General features: G+C 43.5%; 1 protein-coding gene across 1 annotated transcript in view; it reads left to right on the forward strand.

Annotated features, from left to right (window-relative positions):
* Nucleotides 1–17,734, forward strand: part of LOC133369807 (protein PML-like) — a 23,515-nt gene extending 5,781 nt beyond the window's left edge. The window contains exons 2-9 of the mRNA XM_061595430.1: nucleotides 1,654–2,132; nucleotides 4,336–4,919; nucleotides 6,186–6,223; nucleotides 7,635–7,718; nucleotides 8,435–8,696; nucleotides 10,533–10,591; nucleotides 11,095–11,212; nucleotides 15,423–17,734. Of these exons, the coding sequence (XP_061451414.1) occupies nucleotides 1,654–2,132; nucleotides 4,336–4,919; nucleotides 6,186–6,223; nucleotides 7,635–7,718; nucleotides 8,435–8,696; nucleotides 10,533–10,591; nucleotides 11,095–11,212; nucleotides 15,423–16,126 (2,328 nt within the window). The 3' untranslated portion in view covers nucleotides 16,127–17,734. The remainder of the gene's footprint in view (nucleotides 1–1,653; nucleotides 2,133–4,335; nucleotides 4,920–6,185; nucleotides 6,224–7,634; nucleotides 7,719–8,434; nucleotides 8,697–10,532; nucleotides 10,592–11,094; nucleotides 11,213–15,422) is intronic.
* Nucleotides 17,735–20,435: the final 2,701 nt, after the last annotated feature.

The following is a 20,435-nucleotide window of genomic DNA, read 5'->3' on the forward strand; positions in this document are numbered from 1 at the left end:
AGAAGATATGTCCTGTGCTGATCTTGTTTTAGCCGGGAGGAAGCAACATTATTAAGACAGTTGATATAGTTGAGATGGTCACTTTAAATATGTCTGATTTACTTTGCAATTTTAGTGAAGTTTCCTATAGGAAATCATTTTCTTTTGCTTTTGTTTCTATGAATATGTGAAGTACAGCAACACTTTGCAAAATTTATACTAAAAAAACTCCAAACATAACTGTAGAATAATGGCACTGACTTCTGCAAAATAGTCTCCAGTGGACCTCAGAAGTATCTCAATTTGCACAAGATAAGACAGTGGAAGGTGAAATATATTCTAGCAAAATTCTAGATGTGCTCTATGTTTTTAATTGATCGTGAACACCTTGCCTTAAATAAAGTGGTTTAAACATAGCAGGCTAAAAACATACATCCTCTTTTTTCCAACAGCTAGAGTCATTGTTGAAGTAGCAACATATTGTGATCAGTCTGGTTTTACATCAAACTGCAGTTTCAGATTCAACTGTTAATGCACCCAAAATAGAAATAGAACATAACCTCCAATATAAAACACAAAAGGCTGTCTTCACCATCACATGACAATGACCAATAAAAAGGCTTTGAAATTAATAGAAATACATTTGACACAGATTTCTAGGATGAATAAGGAGGGGGGAAATTTTCTGGTTTAGATTCTCTGTAGAAACATTGGTAACACAGGAAAGAAGCAAAGTAAGAAGAACACCAACAAACATACAAAAATATAATTCTCCATCTTTGGAGATGGCAGGTGTTGCCACCACTCACCATATGCTCAGAGGCACATGTTACCAAATTCTTCCAAGCTACACAGCAAGTGGATTGGACTGTGAAAGACCAACCCAAATTGTGTTTGAATTTTGACAACTTTGTAGGGCAGTACAATATCTCAGAGAGGAGGTCAGGTCTCCTGCTCCCCTGGTGCATTCACTATAGCTGCCCAATTTCCCTGCTTTTAAAGTTTGGTAGAAATATCTGTGGGCTATAGGTACATTCTTAAACTGCAAGGTTTTTTGCGTATTAGTGAATAATTTCTATGAGGTTTACAACAGATTTTACCACAATCAGCCATGTGGATGGAAAGATCTGTCCATTTGGGTTCTCATTTTTCTATTCTTAAATTCAGTTCTCTATATTTCTGCAGCAATTTGCTATGTCCTTATGAAAATTCTTCAGCATTTTAGTGTGAATTTCACCTAATAAACACATTTTTGTGTGCAATTCTGACTAGTGTACCATTTGTTACAATTTCTAATATATATTAATTTTTCCTATAATGCATTTTCATATGTTATTTCCCCAAGATATTCATTTTTATGCCCACTTTCCCCTATTATATGCATTTCTGTAAATATTGTTTGGTGGAAGAACTACATTGCAAAATTTGGATAATAATTAATTTTGAAGAATGGTGTGTTTCAGTTATACTGTTCCACAAAGTGCAAATTCGATTGATTCGGCTGTAAATGCAAACTGAAACAAATTTCTCCCTCAATTAAAAAGTATACATATTTTGTTACATAATTCCTCACCACCACCACTATTCCTTTCTATTTGCATGGCTGGGTCAGTGTGTTGAACTCTAATGAGCATCATCCAAAATCTCACCCTTGATCCTTGTTTTCCACAATAGGCAATGGATGAATTCCAGTTCCTCTTGTGTGAGAGATGCCAAGGGGAAGTCCAGAGCCCCAAACTCCTGCCCTGCCTTCACAATCTCTGCACCCAGTGCCTCAAAGAGAACAAGTCCATTCATCTCTGTGCCACATGTGGAACCTCATACATGCAAAATGAAGAGGACTGCAAACTGCAGGAGAATTTGCTCTTTGCAAACCTTCAGGTCAAGCTAAGGATCTGGCAGAAGATTAAGAATGGCAAAGACTTGATCTGCATCAACTGTAAGAATGAGGCAGTGTCCTGGTGTTTTGACTGCAATGAGTTCCTTTGTGCCATGTGTTTAGAATTCCACCAGAGATATATGAAAAGGGAAGGCCATGAAGCCAAACCACTGAGGGATCTTCAGGCAGAGTCTAGCATGGAGTTCCTTGCAGGGATCAGAAAGCAGAGTATCATGTCCTGCTCCAACATTGGCCACAAAGGTCAAGCTCTAAGGTAGGTTGTCCATCGGCACTTAATTCTCAGATTGGGGAACCCATTTTGAGGGCCAGGGTCCAACTCCTGTAAGCACAAGAGCTGGTGGGCCTGGAGTCACAAACTTGCAAGAGAGGGGAACTCTCCAGCTAATGAGGAAGGCTAGTACTGGCAACAGGTGCTAGGAAATTATTGCTGAAGCAGCAGAGGAGCTGTCCACTGAATAGGGGCTAAGTGAAGGAGGGCCTTGTGCTGCCAGCCGATGGAGGAATCCTTCTAACAGTGGAGGGATCATAGCTCAGTGACAGAGCACATAGAATAGTAGAGTTGGAAGGGATCCTACAAGGCCATCAAATCCAACCCCCTGCTCAGTGCAGGAATCCAACGTAAAATATGATGGAAGTGTATAAAATTATGCATGACCTTGAGAAAGTGGATAGAGAAAAGTTCTTCTCCCTCTCACATAATACTAGAACTCGTGGACATTCAAAGAAGCTGAATGTTGGAAGATTCAGGACAGACAAAAGGAAGTACTTCTTTACTCAGCACATAGTCAAACTATGGAATTTGCTCCCACAAGATGCAGTAATGGCCACCAGCTTGGATGGCTTTAAAAGAAGATTAGACAAATTCATGGAGGACAGGGCTATCAATGGCTACTAGCCATGATGGCTGTGCTCTGCCACCCTAGTCAGAGGCAGCATGCTTCTGAAAACCAGTTGCCGGAAGCCTCAGGAGGGGAGAGTGTTCTTGCACTCGGGTCCTGCTTGCGGGCTTCCCCCAGGCACCTGGTTGGCCACTGTGAGAACAGGATGCTGAACTAGATAGGCCACTGGCCTGATCCAGCAGGCTCTTCTTATGTTCTTATGTTATGTTCTTATGTTCTTAAAACATACTGACAGGTGCTGTCCAGCTGCCTCTTGCATGCCTCCAGTGCTGGAGAGCCCATCACCTCCCTAGGTCATTGGTTCCGTTGTTGTACTGCTCTTACAGTTAAGACATTTTTTCTGATGATCAGTCGAAGTCTGACTTCCTTCAGCTTGTGCCCATTATTCCATGTCCGGCTCTCTGGGACAATCAAGAAAAGATCCTTGCCCTTCTTGTGACAACATGGTTTACATGCCATAGGGTCCAGATTCGATCTTTAGTATCTCCAGTTTAGAGGATCTGGAAGTGGGAAAAGGAGAGCGGCAGCCAGTCAGAGTCGACTATGAATGAACCGTAGAGTAGAATGAGGCAGCTTCTGATGATCCTTTGCAACCTCTTTCTGGATTTGCTGCTGCCTTTGGGCCTGGGGTTTAGGGAGTGATGGCAGATTCATGGGGAGTCCAGGCATGTAGCAAGGGGTATACCTCCCACGTTTCTGGATTCGGCTACGTCTAAGGAGGGGATTTCCTTTGTAGTGGTTGTCCTCCCACTAGTACAGCGTTTCCCAACTAGTGGGCCACCAGATGTTGTTGGACCACAATTCCCATCTTTCCTGACCATTGGCAATGCTGGCTGAGGCTGATGGGAGTTGTGGTCCAACAACATCTGGTGGCGTGCTAGTTGGGAAAGGCTGCACTAGTAGCTTCCCAACCTCCAGATGTTTTGGACTACAACTCCCATCAGCCCCAGCTGCTAGGCAAAAGATGGCCTAGAGATTGTCTTGTATAAGGTGACAAATAAAATCTTATTTTAAATGCCGCCCTGGGCTACTACTGGAAAGAAGGGCGGGATATAAATTTGATAATAATAAATTACTGTAATAATAAATATTAATTAGTATTAGTAATTATTAATATAATTAGCCATAACAATTATTAACATTTAATAACAATAATAATTTAATACTAACAAGTAGTAATTAATAATAATAAAGTATTACTACTAATTGATAATTAATAATATTACTAATTGATAATTAATAATAATTGTTATTGTTATTACTAATTAAAATACTGAATAATAAAAGCCAATGCTGACCAGCAGTCATTTATTTATTTATTGTATTTCTATCTCACCTTTCCTCCAAGGAGCTGAAGATGGTGTACATAGTTCCCTCCATCCTTTTTTATCCTTACCACAACCCTGTGAGGTAGGTTAGGCTATGAGGCAGTGAGGACACCCAGCGAATTTCGTGGCTGAGTGGGGATTTAAGCCTAGTCTCCCAGGTCCTAGTCCAACACTCTAACCACTTCACTACACTGGCTCAGCCATGAGTTTAACTGTATTTGATTCACAGCATCTATTGCAATGAGTGTCAGAAGTCCATGTGCTGTGTCTGTGCACTGCTAGACAGGAGGCACAATGAGGATCACCACTGTGATATCCAAAATGAAATTGGGTGCCGGCAAAATGAGCTGCAGAGCATGAGCACAGAGCTGAAGGGGAAGAAAAGCAACTACAACAACACCTATAACAGTCTCCTAGAGCTGGTGAAAAACATGGAGAAGGTGAGGAATGAGACGAGAGAGCAGATCCAGCAGAAGGTCGGCGAGATGGTGAAGGTGCTGCGAGAAAAGGAGGAGAAGTTTCTAGCGGAGGTGGAGGAGCAGCATAAGCAACAAGTCCAGAATGTAGAGAAGAAGCTCAAGGACATGGAGGGAGTGGTGAAGAGGATGGCGTCCAGCGAGCAGCTGGTGGAGAAGATGCACCTCTATGCCTCCGACCAAGAGGTGTTGGAGATGCACTCCTACATCAAAGGGTCTCTGCAGGAGCTCATAGAGAAGCAGCCACCAGTTGTAGATCTCCAGATTGAAGTGGGGAACTTTGGAGAGGTCAAGGCCCAGCTCCAGTCTCTGTTTGACAGAGTGACAAACGTCCAAGGTAAGAGCCTTGCAGAATGATGATGACCTTGGTTGGTGTGACTGGGGTGGGTGGGATAGGATGTGGAGGGGAGGGACCGTAGCCCAGTGGCAAGCTCCCTGCTTTGTGTGTGGAAAGTCCCAGATTCAATGGTGTCATCAGGGCAGGACTTTAGGGCAAATGTTCAGGGCCCCACTCAGCAGAATGAGCAGGAGGGCCTCAAACGTTGCACGGCTGCCTTACCACATTTTGAATTACTAATACACATTCCCATGTAAAGAAGAGCTGCCACCACCACCAAAGACAACCTTGAATCTAAATTTACCTAATTGCACCACTAGCCCAGGTTTAAATCCTGGCATCTCAAGTTAAAATCCTAGTGGCTGGCTGGACCTGCCTGAGATCTTGGGGAGCTGCTGCCAGTTGGAGCAGATGATACTACCCTACATGGACCAGTGATTTGACTTTGTATAAGGCAATATCGTAAGTTCATATGGCAGCATACTAAATGTGGAATCTGACTAAGATTCTAGAATTGGTAGGTAATTGAAATTCAAGAGCCCAATCAGCCTTTGTTCCACTCAGTTAAGAAGGCAGATTACATGATTTTCAGGGGCTCCCATAGTCATATTCTAGTCATCTAATGTTAGGTGATGAATACAGATAAAATGTTTTGCTGATACTTCATCCTTGTCCATGCCTGCCCACAGTTTGACTATTGGCTACTTTGTGCTATTGCAAAATGGAGATATCATCTTGAGAACTGGGAATCCATAGGAGTTTTTTGTATTATTATTATTATTATTATTATTATTTGCCAGGAGGGGAGAGTAAAAAAAGGCCTGTTCCTTAAAACTTTATTGTGCAAGGATTTACTAAAACATTTTACACTGAATAGGAAGAAAAGTGAACGCTGGTATAGTCATACCAGTAGCAGTTACAAACCTAAATTTCATTCATTAATGGAGAATAAGGCTATCAGTGGCTACTAGCCACAATGGTTGTATTCTGCTTCCACTGTCGGAGGCAGTATGTCTCTGAATACCAGTTGCTGGAAACCACAGGAGGGGAAAGTGCTCTTGTGCTCAGGTCATGCTTTGCAGGCTTCCCATAGGCATCTGGTTAGCCAGTGTGAGAACAGGATGCTGGACTATATGGCCCTGTGGTCTGATCCAGCAGGCTCTTCTTATGTTCTTGAGGTACTCAGTGTATGCGTACCCTAAATAAGAGCAAACCAATTTGCTCCAGGAGCCCATTTTCTAATTAATACTTTTTCATCCTTTTTAGAAGCTGTCCCGGCTAGACTGGAAACGGCATCCAACCAGGTGAGAGTTGATTTGGATACAGCAGGGTTGGGAAATCAGTGCCTCTCCAGATCTTCCTAGACAGACTCCCAACTCCCATCAACCCCAGCCAGCATGCCCAATGGTCAGGTATGATGGGAGTCATAGTCCAATTACATCTGGAGGGCTGCAGGTCTCCCATCCCTTGTACACATCATGAACTGTTATTTCCTTGTTGAGAAACTCCAACTGTGCATTGGAGCCAGCTGGGGAGGACAAGCCTCAGACGGAGGCAATGGTAAATCCCCTCTGAATACCGCTTACCATGAAAACCCTATTCATAGGGTAGCCATAAGTCGGGATCGACATTTCCATTGGAGGTATCTTTTCAGAGATTTCGAAGCAATGCTGTAGAGTTGTTGGCCTTAACACATGCAAGCATTTTTAGGTCTTTCACCATGAACACCGGACAAAATAGTTTTAGAATTTTTTTTATAGTGCAATCAGTCCGCAATCTGGAAAAGCTGAAAGAAGCATCCCACACATGCATGAAATGACCTGCCCCTCTGGCATGCTAAAGGTATGCACATCAGATTAGGACAAATCCTGAACTGAGAATCAAAGTGAGTCGCTTTAGACAGATTCAGGAATTGTCCGGCCCAAAGTAGGATCTCTCCAAAGTGCCCTGAAATGAAGGGGGGGGGGGGGGCTCCAAGGAAAATCTGGGATGATTCAGATGTTTAGAAAAACCTGCACAGGCAGTATGTCTACAAAAATTGAAACATTTCTCCCAAAACTTGCCATATAAAGAAAACCACAGGGTGAGGAAAAGGAGAGAGCTCTTTGTGACTTACAGGCTGGGATGAGGGAGGAATTCAGTTCACACATCTACAAATTACATCAGGGTCATGACTAGGGATGTGCTAGAATTATGCCCAATTTATATTTCGTATTGAATTTTCCATTAATTATTCTCAATCATTAAGAATAGGATTTTAATGTAGTAAATTTCCATGACTATTTTTTAAAATGGACTTTAAAAAAATCCACCTCTAAAACATCAGTTTTAAGAATGATAATTTATTGATATTTCCTTTGAAATATCAATTAAAAACATTGCTTTTAGGAAATACTGATATTTTTAAAGGAATAGTTCAAAAATTATCATTCTTAAAAGTAATATTTCCATCAAAATATAAAAAATTAAAAATTGATATTAATATCAATATTTTCCCCAAGTGAAATAAAACACAGATTGGTAAAAGCAGCTGCTAGTAGATAAAGAACGAACTTGAGTCGATGCCAGCCTGTGAGGTCTATTGAATGTGTTTGACCTGCACTGGCCAACAGATCCCATCCCTAGTCATGACCAAGAGAGACCAATTAGATGCCTGGATGCACTTACTTTTTTTTAACATTCCCCCCACCGCTAATGGTTTGATTGTTTTTCTAGGTTGACAGGACGATGAAGGCCAATAGCATGGATGGCAATCACATCTGTGGGGCAGCCGTCAGTAACAAATTTAACAATACTCTGGTAAGTACGGAAGTGCAATTCCTGTCCCACCATTCCCTACCACCCTCCTGCATTCCCTCACTGTGATGATCGTGGCATCAACCTGTCATGTAAACCTCATTCTAGACAAGACAGAAAGAGAGAAAATGTGGGGAGAGGAGGAGGTATCTGAGTAGACACAGGAAGCTCTCAACAACATCCAAGGCTGGCACTAGAGCCAGAGCTACAGTTCCCAGAATGGTTGAACAGTCAGTCCTTCTTTCCAGGGAACTCTGGGAATTGTAACTCTAGGAGAGCATCAGGGGTCTCCTAACAACTCTTAGCACCCTTAATAAACTATAGTTCCCAGGATTCTTTGCGGGAAGCCATGACCATTTAAAGTGGTATAATACTGCTTTCAGTGTGTAGTGCAGATGGGCCCCAATTGGCACTTTGGGCAGGATGTTGACAGGAAGGAGGCAGCAAACGCAGCAACAGAGAAGCAGAGGGCATTTGCTGCTCAAGTGGAAATCAAAAAATATTTGGGGAATATAATGGGGAAGGACCATAGCCCAGTTCTAGAGCATCTGCTTGGCATGCAGAAAGTCCCAGGTTGAATCTCCTCTCCCCACCACCACCTGAAACCCCGGAGAGCCGCTGCCAGTCAGTGTAGATAATAGTGAGCTAGATGGAGCAATCAGACTCCATATAAGGCCGCTTTCTATGTTCTTATTCAATGCATTTTTCTCATCTCCTAGAGCGATTTACCAAAGTCACTGGCAAAGAGAAAACGTGTCCAGGAGGAAAGGGCTATTCAGATTCTTCCAAAAGTGATTAAAACGGAGCCTGATGACAGCGAATGGGTGAAACAGAGCAGGCCACCTAGCAACAGTTTGCTAGAAGAACCAGGGACCAGTTCTCAATCTTCAGGAGGCAGCCACGCCACAGGGGGTGGAGGCAACGCAGGAGAAGGCATGAACAACTCACTGTGGACTCCTGTTTCCTCCTCATCTGAATCAGGTAAAGGCAGGCCCCTGCTGTTTAGGGATTCTTTGGAGGTATTAGGACCAATTCATAAATGTTTGGTCTATTTTTGGAAGGGGGGGCAGGGGTGCTAATAGCACCTAACCTAAGTTAGTATTTCGTGGTGAAATCAATCCACGGAATGGTCTAAGGAAAGCTACAGCGTTCAATCCAGATATGGGGAACCTGATGCCCTCCAGATGTCATTGACCTGACCGTAGGCCATGCTGGCAGGGGCTGGTGGGAGTCAGACTCCAACAACATCTGGAGGGCCACCGGTGAACCGCCCCTGGTTTAATCAAACAGGTTGAGTTATTAATCAAACATTTCTTGATTTATTACAGAGCACGCACAATTAACAAGATTCTTAAAATGATATTTAATACAAGTGCTTACACAAACCTCCAATGGCTGCCCTGGGTTCCTTTAAGAGGAAGGGTGGGATAGGAATTAAATTCTTCATCATCATACAAGAGACATTCTTACCTGTGTGAAAGGGAGGGGGAATGCCTCTTTTAAGATGGAGCCAGCTTTGACAAAAGCATGCATCATCCAAAAAATTAAGAGAGAAAGTAAGCAAGCAAGCAAAAATTATGAGTCAACTTGGATTTCTTTAATTGGCTCTTGTTTGAAGGTTCCCTCTCCAAAGCTAAGGATGTCTGGCTTGGTCTGCTCAGGGCCTCATTAGAGGAGCCTACTGGATCAGGCCAGTGGCCCATCTACTCCATCATCCTGTTCTCACAGTGACCAACCTGATGCCTACGGGAGCCTACAGCAGGACCTGAGCACAAGCACAACAGCACTCTCCCCACTTGTGATTCCCAGCAATTAGTATTCCACAGTGGAAGTGGGAGATCACCTCGGAACCTTCTGAGCTCCTTAGAAGAAGGATGGGGCACAAATATTACAAAGAACATGATGATCTGGTTTAATGATTATATCAAGTCAGGCAGTGGATACTTATGTCTGGGGAGCCATCCCTCGCCATTCCTGGCCTCTTTTGGAAGACAACACTGTGTATCCTGCTTGTGCGTGCTAAACTAGTGTGCTGACCTTAGGTGTTGTGGGGAACATTATTCCATTGCCAGTGTTGATTCAACTACTAGTCCATTTGGCTTCTGGACATGGAATGGAGGCCATCTTGTCCTTCACATCAGGCAGGGCCACAGGGGAAGGACTGTAGCTCACTGGTAGAGCCTCTGCTTTGCGTGCAGAAGGTCACAGGTTCAATCTCTGGCATGCAGTAGTGCTGGGAAAGTTCCCTACCTGAAACCTGGGAGAGACACTGCCAGTCAGTGTAGACAATACTGAGTGAGATGGACCAATGGTCCAGCTCAGTATAAAGCAGCAAAATGTCTAGAGCTGATGCTGAGACTCAGCTTGGTTTTCTGAAAGCTGTGTGAGATCTTGGCACAATTGTGATTATTTGACGATAGGTCACAACGCCCATATGCCTAAACTTTTTGCTCAATAAATCCAACTGGAATGAAATACAAGCCTCTTAGCAGGCTAGTAAAAAAAAGCCTTCTACCAATGAGAGTGATTGATGGAAGAGGAACAGAGCAATTCACCTGTCCTTCACTAACCTGCTGGGTTTCTGTGACGGTCTCCGCAAAGGGACCTTCCCTTCCTTCATTTTATCACAGAAAGCAAGTGGGCTGATGGAGGAGAAACAGATTGATCCAACCATCCTCTCCCAGAACACTCACTCATTTAAATGGAAATCCTGGCTGCCATAGGCGACCAGGTGTGTTAATTGCAATGTTGATCTTGCCTATAATAGGCTAAAGCGTGCAGTATGGCTGCACTGATGTCCTGGCTTTTTTCTTGCAGATGATGCTTCTTTTATAGATAGTTGTTCAGAAGAAGAAGCCACCGATGATGAATCTGTGGTGAGTGTTGAGATGCCCGAGACCAGAGTACCAGCTCGCTGTCGAATGGTGCCCTCCTCACTGCCCCCAGCCAACGGAGTCTCCCTTGAAGACTATGGTCATTCATCACATCTGTGGCACCTTTCAACTAAAAAATAAAGTGCTTTGCAATTCTTCTCTCATCCATAATTATGACACAGCCCCAGTGAAGCAGAACTTTGATGTTTCCATTTTGCAGATGGGGAAACTGAGTGCATCTCTCTACCCTTGTGCTTTTGCATCATCTCCCCTTCTTGTCAGTGCACTTTGTGAACTGGATAAAATGAGGTGGTTCCCTACAAAAAACCTTTAGCTGCAATAAAACCTTGTTAGTCTTTTAAGTTGTCCCAAAGCTCTTTTTTGTGGGTCCTGTAACTCTCCCCCTCCAGTGCCCAAGAAAGTGGTGTGATGGTTGCGGCTGGGATGGATGTGTCAGTAGCCCTTAATCTCTACGGTGTTCCACCACTTGTTTATCTTCTCACCAGGGCTCCATCTTGCTACAGGACATCAACAACAGATCACAGAGTAGCCAGGAAGAACACCCGAGACAGGAGCTTGCTTCGGGGCAAGGGACCATGGTGTTCTTCGACCTGAAGCTTCTATGTAAGGGGCTGACTGCCACTTTTAGAATCAAATCACAAAATTCTGACTTGAGAGTAAGGATGGAAGGATGTGTCAGTTTCAGTTCTCTCCATTTCTCAGTTTTCCAATCTTAAATTCAGTTTTCCACATTTCAGCAAAAAATGTGATTTTTGAAAAAATCTTCATGAATATTCATCAGCTTCAGCAAATTTCTTTTAAACATATTTTTGCATGCAGTTTTGACTGATGTACACATTTTTGCAAGAGATTTTCCCTAATATAATGCATTTTTATGTTATGCTCACTAACACATGGATTTTTATGCAAACTTTTCCCCTAATATTATGCATTTCTGTAAACATTGCTTGGTTGCAGAAATGCATCGCAAAATTCAGATAAGTGCAAATTTCATAGGATGGTTGTGCTTTGGTTCTCATATTGTTTTGGGAAGTGCACTTTTGATGGACACTAAATGTGAACTGAATCAAATTTCTTCCCCATCTCTACTTGAGAGTGAATGGAGGGGATGATATGGCATGTAATATGGGGAGCAAAAAAGAAAAACCTCAGCCTTTCTTCCTCCTTCCACTGGAGAAAAGGTTATCACCTTTTTCTTCTTTCACTGTCTGAGAGAATTTCAGATATGCATCATTAAGAATGTCAGAGTTGTGATGCTGTGGCAGATCAACTTGGCCTTCTGTTTCCCAGTAGTGGCTTGCCAGCCACCAGAGGCAAAATTCATAGGTAGGGTACGATGCCACCATCCCACCTCACATTGGATATAGCGGTGGGCTGGATGAAGACCAATAAGCTGAAGCTGAATCCTGTCTAGACAAAGGTCCTGTGAATTGATGGTTCCCAGGTCCAGGAATTAGGTAGGTCGCTTGTTCTGGCTGGGTCATGCTCCCTCCCTCTTGAAAGAGCAGGTGGTGTGCAGGTTTGGGGGGGTTCTCCTAAATTCAGCATAGTTGCTTGAGGCCCAAGTGGCCTGAGCAGAGTGCCTTTTTCCATCTTTCTGGAAAGGGACAGCTTGGTCACAGTGCCTCAAATGCTGGCAACCTCACCATTGGATTACTGTAACATGCTCTATAATGAGCTGCCCTTCCTTGTTCGGAAACTGCAGTTGGTGTAAAATGTGGCATCTAGACTGGTGCGTGGTATTTTATAACAACAAAACAAATGCAGCTCAAATACATTGAGGGGTTGTACATTAAAAAATTGTTTCCATTGTCACATTACAGAGCTCCTCATCTGGTATTAACAGTTAAATGAGTTCAATAGAGGAACATAATTTTTACAAATAACAATTGTGAGGTCCAAATTTCATGCATTTGTACAAGCAACAAACTGTGCAGATCATTTGCAGTAGCATAAATGATACATTCTCCCGAAATGGCATGGAAATATTCCAGGTCCTCCGATCCTTTCGAGACTGTTATGTGTTATTTTCTCAGAGATTGCCAGATTCCAAACATTGTTGTTATGTGCCTTCAAGTCGATCACGACTTATGGCGACCCTATGAATCAGTGACCTTCAATAGCATCTATTACAAGCAGGGCCTAGGCATGACTAGGTCCTTGGGCGTGAGCTTGTCCTGAGCTCACGTCTCCTGCCTGTTTTACCTATCTCTTTCTTGTGTCCTGTTGCTGTGTGCACAGGGCTGCCATCAACCAAGATGGTAGTAGAGGCTTCTCTAAGGGGCTGATGTCACCGCTGCCATCTTGGTTGATGGCACACATGTGCTGTACACTATACACACGCACATACATGCCTGCCATCAACCAAGATGGCAGTAGGAGCATCAGCCCCTTAAAAAAGTCTCCGCTGCCATCTTGGTTGATGGCAACCCTGCACATACAGCCTCAGAAGACAGGAGAGGTAGGTGGAACAAGTGAACAGGTGGGCAGCCTGAAAGCTCCCTCCCTGCGTCCACAGCAGGGAGCCTCCTGCGGATCGCGGAAGATGAACGCTACTGCCCCACCCTAACGAGGAACCCTTCAGGGGCCCCTGTGGGCCTCAGGGTCCTCAGCCAGGGCCCGACCTGGCTGCCCTTTGGTGCTGGCCCTGGTTACAAGCCACCCTGTTCAGATCTTGTAAGTTCAGCTCTGTGGCTTCCTTAATGCAATCAATCCATCTCTTCTTTGGCCTTCCTCTTTGTCTACTCCCTTCTGTTTTTCCCAGCATAATTGTCTTTTCTAGTGAATCATGTCTTCTCATTATGTGTCCAAAGTATGATAACCTCAGTTTCATCATTTTAGCTTCTAGTCATAGTTCTGGTTTAATTTGTTCTAATACCCAATTATTTGTCTTTTTTGCCGTCCATGGTATGCGCAAAGCTCTCTTCCAACACCACATTTCAAATGAATTGATTTTTCTCTTATCTGGTTTTTTCAACGTCCAACTTTCACATCCATACATAGAGATCGGGAATATCGTGGCCTGAATGATCATGACTGTTCAGTGATAAATCTTTGCATATGAGGACCTTTTCTAGTTCTTTCATAGCTGCCAGCCCCAGTCCTCTTCTGATTTCTTGACTATTGTCTCCCTTTTGGTTAATGACTGTGCCAAGGTATTGATAATCCTTGACAAATTCCATGTCCTCAAAGTTCCATGTCCTTAAAGTTAAATAAATCTTCCGTTGTCATTACTTTAGTCTTCTTGACTTGACATTCAGCTGTAGTCCTGCTTTTGTGCTTTTCTCTTTACTTTCATCAGCATTCGTTTAAAATCATTACTGGTTTCTGCTAGTAGTATGTTATTGTCTGTGTATCTTAAATTCTTGATATTTCTCCCTACAATTTTCACACTTCCTTCATCTTGGCCACAAAGATAATTGTAGGTAAAGTAATGTCTTCCATTTTTGAACAATGGAAATACAATAAGCACATTAATAATTCCCTTGAATGAATATTTACTGCTTGGTCATCCAGTATGTTTAGCAGTGATAATTGCATAATCATTTGAATAGCAGTCTTAGCAATTTCTTGATATACTTCAGTCCAAAATTTATGAGCAAGTGGACACTCCCACCATAAATGGAAGTAGGTCCCTCTTGCACCATACCTGTGCCAACAATCCAGTGCCAACCCTGAAGTCATATGAGATAACTGCCGCCCTGGGCTCTTACTAGGAGGGAGGGCAGGATATAAATATAATAAATAATAATAATAAATAATAACTGTACCAGTGTGCACTATCACTTGTGTGAGATCTTTAGAGGGATTTATCTCACATAAGCAGACACTGATGTGTATGGCTTAGAGAACCATAGTTTTTCACATTTAGTTTTTCACTTATATCAATATCCATATCAGTCTCCCACATGGTTTTAAGACTTGCAAGAGGTCTAGCTGAGATGTCTAACAGTTCTTTGTACAGAGTGGACACCAAACCCTTCCCTGTATTCAACATTGTCACTTCAAATTTAATAAGGTATCTGTTAGCTCAAATACTAAATTTGTTTGAAGATGATTAAATTGGTAGATCTGTACCCAGCTTGGGCCTGGATTGCCCATATCTGCTCTGTTCATACGATACTGGATTATTATGGGGAAGAATCATGTAAACAAAACAAGTGTCTGTTTTCCCAGGATAAAATTATATTCCACTATGCCATGTCTATCAATTCAGGATGGTACTCTAGAGGAACCAGAGGAGCACATACTGGATATAGGCAAGGATACCACTTCTGATATTTAATTTATATTTATATTTTCAACATACACAAAGTACATGTTTTTTTCAATTTCTGCAAAAAGAAAAAAGAGTTTATATTGTGAAAGGGCAGAGCCCATCATGGGGCGGGTTATATCTTATTCTAAGCTAATCCATTTTTAATCCGTTTGCATAAGTACAAAACAAAGTTACTGTAGCTGGAATTCTTCATAACATGAAGCATGAGGGCCCCTGAGCAACCCTCTAAGAATGTCCCTGAGTGAGGAGGATCAATCTATCAATGGTGTATGGCTATGTGGAACATCCATGGCTGGAGTCAACATGCCACTGAAGCAACAGCAGGGGAGGGCTATTGATTTCATGCCTCGCTTGTGGGCTTCCTGGAGGCGTCTGATTGGCCACTGCAGGGAAACAGGATGCTGGACTATCTGGGCCATTGGCCTGATCCAACAGGGCTCTTCTTACGTTGTTGAGTACCCCCCCAAAAAAAGGTGATACAGGTGTCTCAAGTCATCCACCTGGACCAACCCAATCTCTTTCTTCTGTTTTCAGCTGAAGACATCTTGCACCTGGCTGCTGTAGCCGAAGAAGGAAATTGCTTCTCTGTCTTGATGACGTTTTCTCCCATAAGAAGCAATTTCTGGGACAGCGAGCTAGAGGAGTTCCTTGATTACCTCCACTTCCTCCGTATGCCTATTTTAGTGGGATACAAAATCTGGTCCATGGACCTTCTTCCAGCCCTGTTCAGTGCCCTGCAAAATATCAACAAGGAGGAAAAATTTGAAGCCTCTGTGTTTGGTTTTGTTGATGCCTTACCCCTCCTTAAAGAGAAAAACCTTGAGGTCCCCAGCTATACACTGAAGGACCTTGACAGCATATATCTTTGGGGTGAGTTGAACAACACCCAAGCTGTTGATTGTGCCAAAACCCTGAAGAACTTGTGCACAGTCTTGGAAGTTAATCCAGTGAGAGAGAAAAAGGCAGTGACTACCTACTCCAGCTTGCGATGTTACGCCTCCCTTCAGCCCCTCCTGCGGAAGAAACTCCTCTCCAAACCCTCTGCACAGACCTTGGCACTGCACAACATCTGCCTTTCCACACTCCAACGTGAGTACCAAAAGGACCCAGAAAAGGGGCTGAAGAAATTGTGCAGATACCTGAATTCCAGGCGAAGGGACACTGAGAAAAAAATCCGAAAGCTGAGTAAGATTCGCATCCATTTCCAAACTCTCCCATCAGCTGCTTGGCATCCATAACCTGCAGCAACTTCCTGAGCTACACTCCCGTGTTCGCAGTGTGACCCTAACGCTGCAGCCCTATGCACATTACCTGGGAGTAATCCCCATTGAAGGTAATGGGACCTACGCTGGAGTAAACACACATAGGGTTGCATGGCAGACAGCAGAGGCTGGCTCATCAGGGCAAATGGGGCACTGTCCGACCAGGGTCAATCAGCCCTTGCCTGTCTGCCTGCCTTCTTACTTACAACCACTCCCGAGGGTGACCCTGGCTGTCAGCATCCTCCTCCTTAGTCTCAGTGCCCTTGTAGAACTCAGCAGGGAGGAAGATAGGGAGAAAGCTAGAATTTATTGGCTCTGCCTGTCATTGGCCCTGGCTCCCCCTACTGTTGGTCTCCCAGCTTTCTACCCTACCAGTCCAATGGGCACCAGCCACCACTGGCAACACTTCTTCTGGTGGTGTGAGTTTGCCATCTGATTGTTTTGAACCTGGAGAAGAGAGAACCACAGCATAGCCACTTATTTCCCAGTTCTTGGTATGATCAGCCAATATCAAGATGCCAAAAGATAGCAGAACTGGGCTCCCCAACTTTAGAACTCCCCTCCTCTGTCAAACTTCTCCTGTGATGATTGTTAAATGGACCATGGAAATGTTTTTTGTTGTGCTGCGTCTGTTCAAATGGCTGTTTAATCATGATGGCTGTACAGTATCTCCAACATGAGAGGCAGCATGAATACTGAATACTGGGAAACACAAACAGTAGAATGCTATTGTACTCATATGTTTGTGGGATTCCCATAGGCATCTGGTTGGACACACTGTGGAAAACAGGGTGCTGGACAGTTCTCTGTTTGAAGGGCTACCGTAAGAGAAATTTATTCCAATAAATTTATTTCAGTTGCATGTCACTGGGACTTAAGACAGATGCTATTTCAACACTTGTACGAGAAGAAACTAGCTGTGTCAGAACAGAAAATATATCTTGCTCTAAGGGATGGGGGAGAAATTTGGTTCAATTTGCATTTAAAGCCGAATGTACCAAATCCGCATTTTCCGGAACAATATAAGAACCAAAACATAGACATCCTTCAAAATTTGCACTTATCCAAATTTTGCAATGCAGTTCTCCAACCAATGTTTACAAACGTGTTGGGAGAAATACGTGCATAAAAATGAATGAATCTGTCAAAATCATACAAAAATGCATTATATTGGGAGAAATCACTTGCAAAAATATATACTTGAGCTAGAGGGAGCAGTCCAGTGGGCAATACTTCTCATCCAAACAGAGCAGGAATGGGAGAATGATGGTTCAACTGAGAGGTCGTTCTGCTACCTTGGAGCACAGGAAATGTCTCTTTAACAGATTTGTCCACATGTTATATTGAAACCAAGTACCAGCTATCTCTACATGTGTACTGGTGTTTGTGAGTTGATTTGTACAGCTCAACTGTTGCACAGATAAGTACACTGAGTGTGCATTCATTGAAAGTTACATGTGAATAACTACGAGTTTACAGCTCACACAGATTGTACACTCGCTGAATGTAATGGGTGAACAGCCCTTACACCTTCTTGTGTAACTTTATTTTCCTACACTTGTGTGACGCTGTGTCTATTGTATGTCTAGTCAATAAAGCTTTTGCTAAACCTTTTAACTCAGAGCCTTAAGGACTAGAGAGGGTAAATTGCAACAAAATTGTGTAGGGGCTTCCAGATCAAAATCCTGGTCCACAATTTAAAACTTCTACAGTGAAATTCCTGCACTATCCGAGGATGTTCCTCAATTTGAAAGTCCAAATCTGGTTTAAAGATAAAGAACTGTAAGAAGGGAGATCAGAGGCCCATCAACAGCACCTGGGCAGCAGATCAGGCACCCACAGTCCTCCCCACTGTGGTGTGATATATCTGTACATACCAAATTTATAATAATTACTAAAAGCTCTACCCCTGCGCACTTTGTGCATCAACCCCACCACCTACCCCAGGAACGGGAACCCCAAGTGCCCACCGCGCCAAAGAACTCAATGGTTCCAGGCACTGTGTGGCCACCACTGCCTTACTCTTCTCATGCAAGCTCCCTTCCCCAGGTTGCCAAGGGATCTCCCCCCTCCCAGACCACAAGGCATCTCACCCCTTCCCCAGGTCGCCAAGGCACCTCCTCCCCCATGGAGGAGAAGGGAAGCAGAGAAGGGAGGAAGGTGGTGGAAGTGAGCCAAACAGGAAGAACAGGCAGCACAGGCCTGGACAGCTCCACAGCAACCACCCTGCTCTTCTGCTGCTTTCCTCCCCCTTCTGCCTCCATTTGTGAGGTACATGGTGGTGATGGCAAAGCAGGACACTTGCTGAGAAGCTGCCCTAGCATGTTGCTCCATGGCTTGCCAGGCTACTGCCTGCCCAATCACTCTCTGCCTGGTCTCACCTTCCTCCCCCCACCCCATGGCCTGGAGGAAAGGGAGGCTTTGCGATAGCAACACCAAGGCCTCCCAAGAACCAGCTCTGTGGCTTACCTAGGCTGCCACCCACCATCACCTGCTTGCTTGCTCTCTTTCTGGTCTCACCACCACCACCACATGGCCTGGAGAAAAGGAAGGCCTTGTGGTAGTGACACTGAGGCCTCCCATGAACTGGCTCCGCAGCTCACCCTGGCCACCACCTGCTTACTCTCCATTCTCCACCCAGTCTCAACCGCCCACTTGCCTTCACCAGCACATGGCCTGGAGGAAAGAGAGGCCCCATGGAAGGTCCCAATAGTCATCCCACTGTAGTTCACAGTGCCACCTGTCTGTGGCCAAGCGAACTGCAGTGTGATGTTTTACAAAAATATATAGATAGATTAGATTGGATAGAACAAATCACTTTATACCATTATCCCCCCCCCCACAAAAAATCTGTTTCAAAGAATGACAGCAGATAACATTAATTAAATACTACCCATAGCTCCCTCTATGAAAGAAAGAAAGAAAGGCAAACTTAATAGCTATTTATTTATTTATTTTATTATTTAATTACATTTCTAGACCGCCCTATAGCAGAAAGCTCTCAGGGCGGTGTACAACAAATAAAATCACAATTAAAATATGAGCAAGTGTGAAAAATATAACATGATAAAAATCCGAAATAGAATTGCCATTGAGTTAAGTCTATGAATGGTTTAAATCAATAGTTCTAAGGTCAAAATATTGCTACAAATATTAGCAACTAGGAATAATGGAAATAAAAGATAATATAAAGAATAAAGTCACAGATTAACATAAGGTTTTAATCAACCTTGCTAAGGCTGTCTGTTTAACTCTGTTCAGCATTACCCCAAAATGATTACTCTTATCAGGCTTCTGAAGATGACTTATTGGCCATTGGACCGTAGGAATAGTGTGGGGGATTTGTTTGTTTAACAACAGAAAATGCCTTTAGACCTTATTTAAACTAGCCCATTACAGCAGCCCTGGCTAGACTTTAAAGTCAAAAAGTGAAAATAGATGAGAATATGTTCAATATGAAAACACCGTATCTACCTAATATCAGCTGAATGGCTTTGATTTTCTGCATATGTACATTTATAATCCAGCAACAAACCTGAGTCCAAAAAAAGGCACAATCAACCTGATAATAGTCCACTTTGTCCATTTTCACCAAGTCTTGGGTTGACTCATGTTAGGAACTTGTACCAGCTGCTCTGGCCACATGGGTAAGGTTTTGTTTGTGATTACAGCTGAGTCAATCTGAAACGACATCTTCTTTTGGGCAGAGCTATTTTTTCCTCTAGGACAGGAGTGGTTAACCTCTGGCTCTCCAGATGTTGTTGGACTAAAACTCCCATCACCCCTGACCATTGGCTCTGCTGGGCAGGGCTGATGAGAGTTGGGAGTTCAACAACATCTGGCAGGCCACAAACTTCCCTATCCCTGTCCTAGAACATGACTAGTAGCAATCCTATGTATGTCTACTCAGAAGTAAGTTCCATTGAGTTCAATGGGACTTCCTCCCAGGTAAGTATGTATAGGATTGTAGCCTAAATGTTACTTCTCATCCTCATCACTACATGTGGAAATGATGTGTCTGAATAAGACCCCTCTTGCTCCATCTCCATCATGTCCACAACACAAATATCAAGGCATCCCAATGGCCCAATGGCCCATATACCATTAGTGATCCTCTCCAGGGAGGGAGGGAGGAATCCCATAGCAGCCCTTTCATGATTGGGCCCCTAGAGCAGAAGTAGTCACGAACCCAGATCAGATTCCAACTCCCATCAGCATGGTCAATGATCTAGGATGATGAGAGTTGTTGTCCAACAACATCTTAAGGGCATGTGTTGGCTAAGCA

The sequence above is a fragment of the Rhineura floridana genome, chromosome 14 (genome assembly GCF_030035675.1).
Source record: "Rhineura floridana isolate rRhiFlo1 chromosome 14, rRhiFlo1.hap2, whole genome shotgun sequence".
NCBI classification, from domain to species: domain Eukaryota; kingdom Metazoa; phylum Chordata; class Lepidosauria; order Squamata; family Rhineuridae; genus Rhineura; species Rhineura floridana.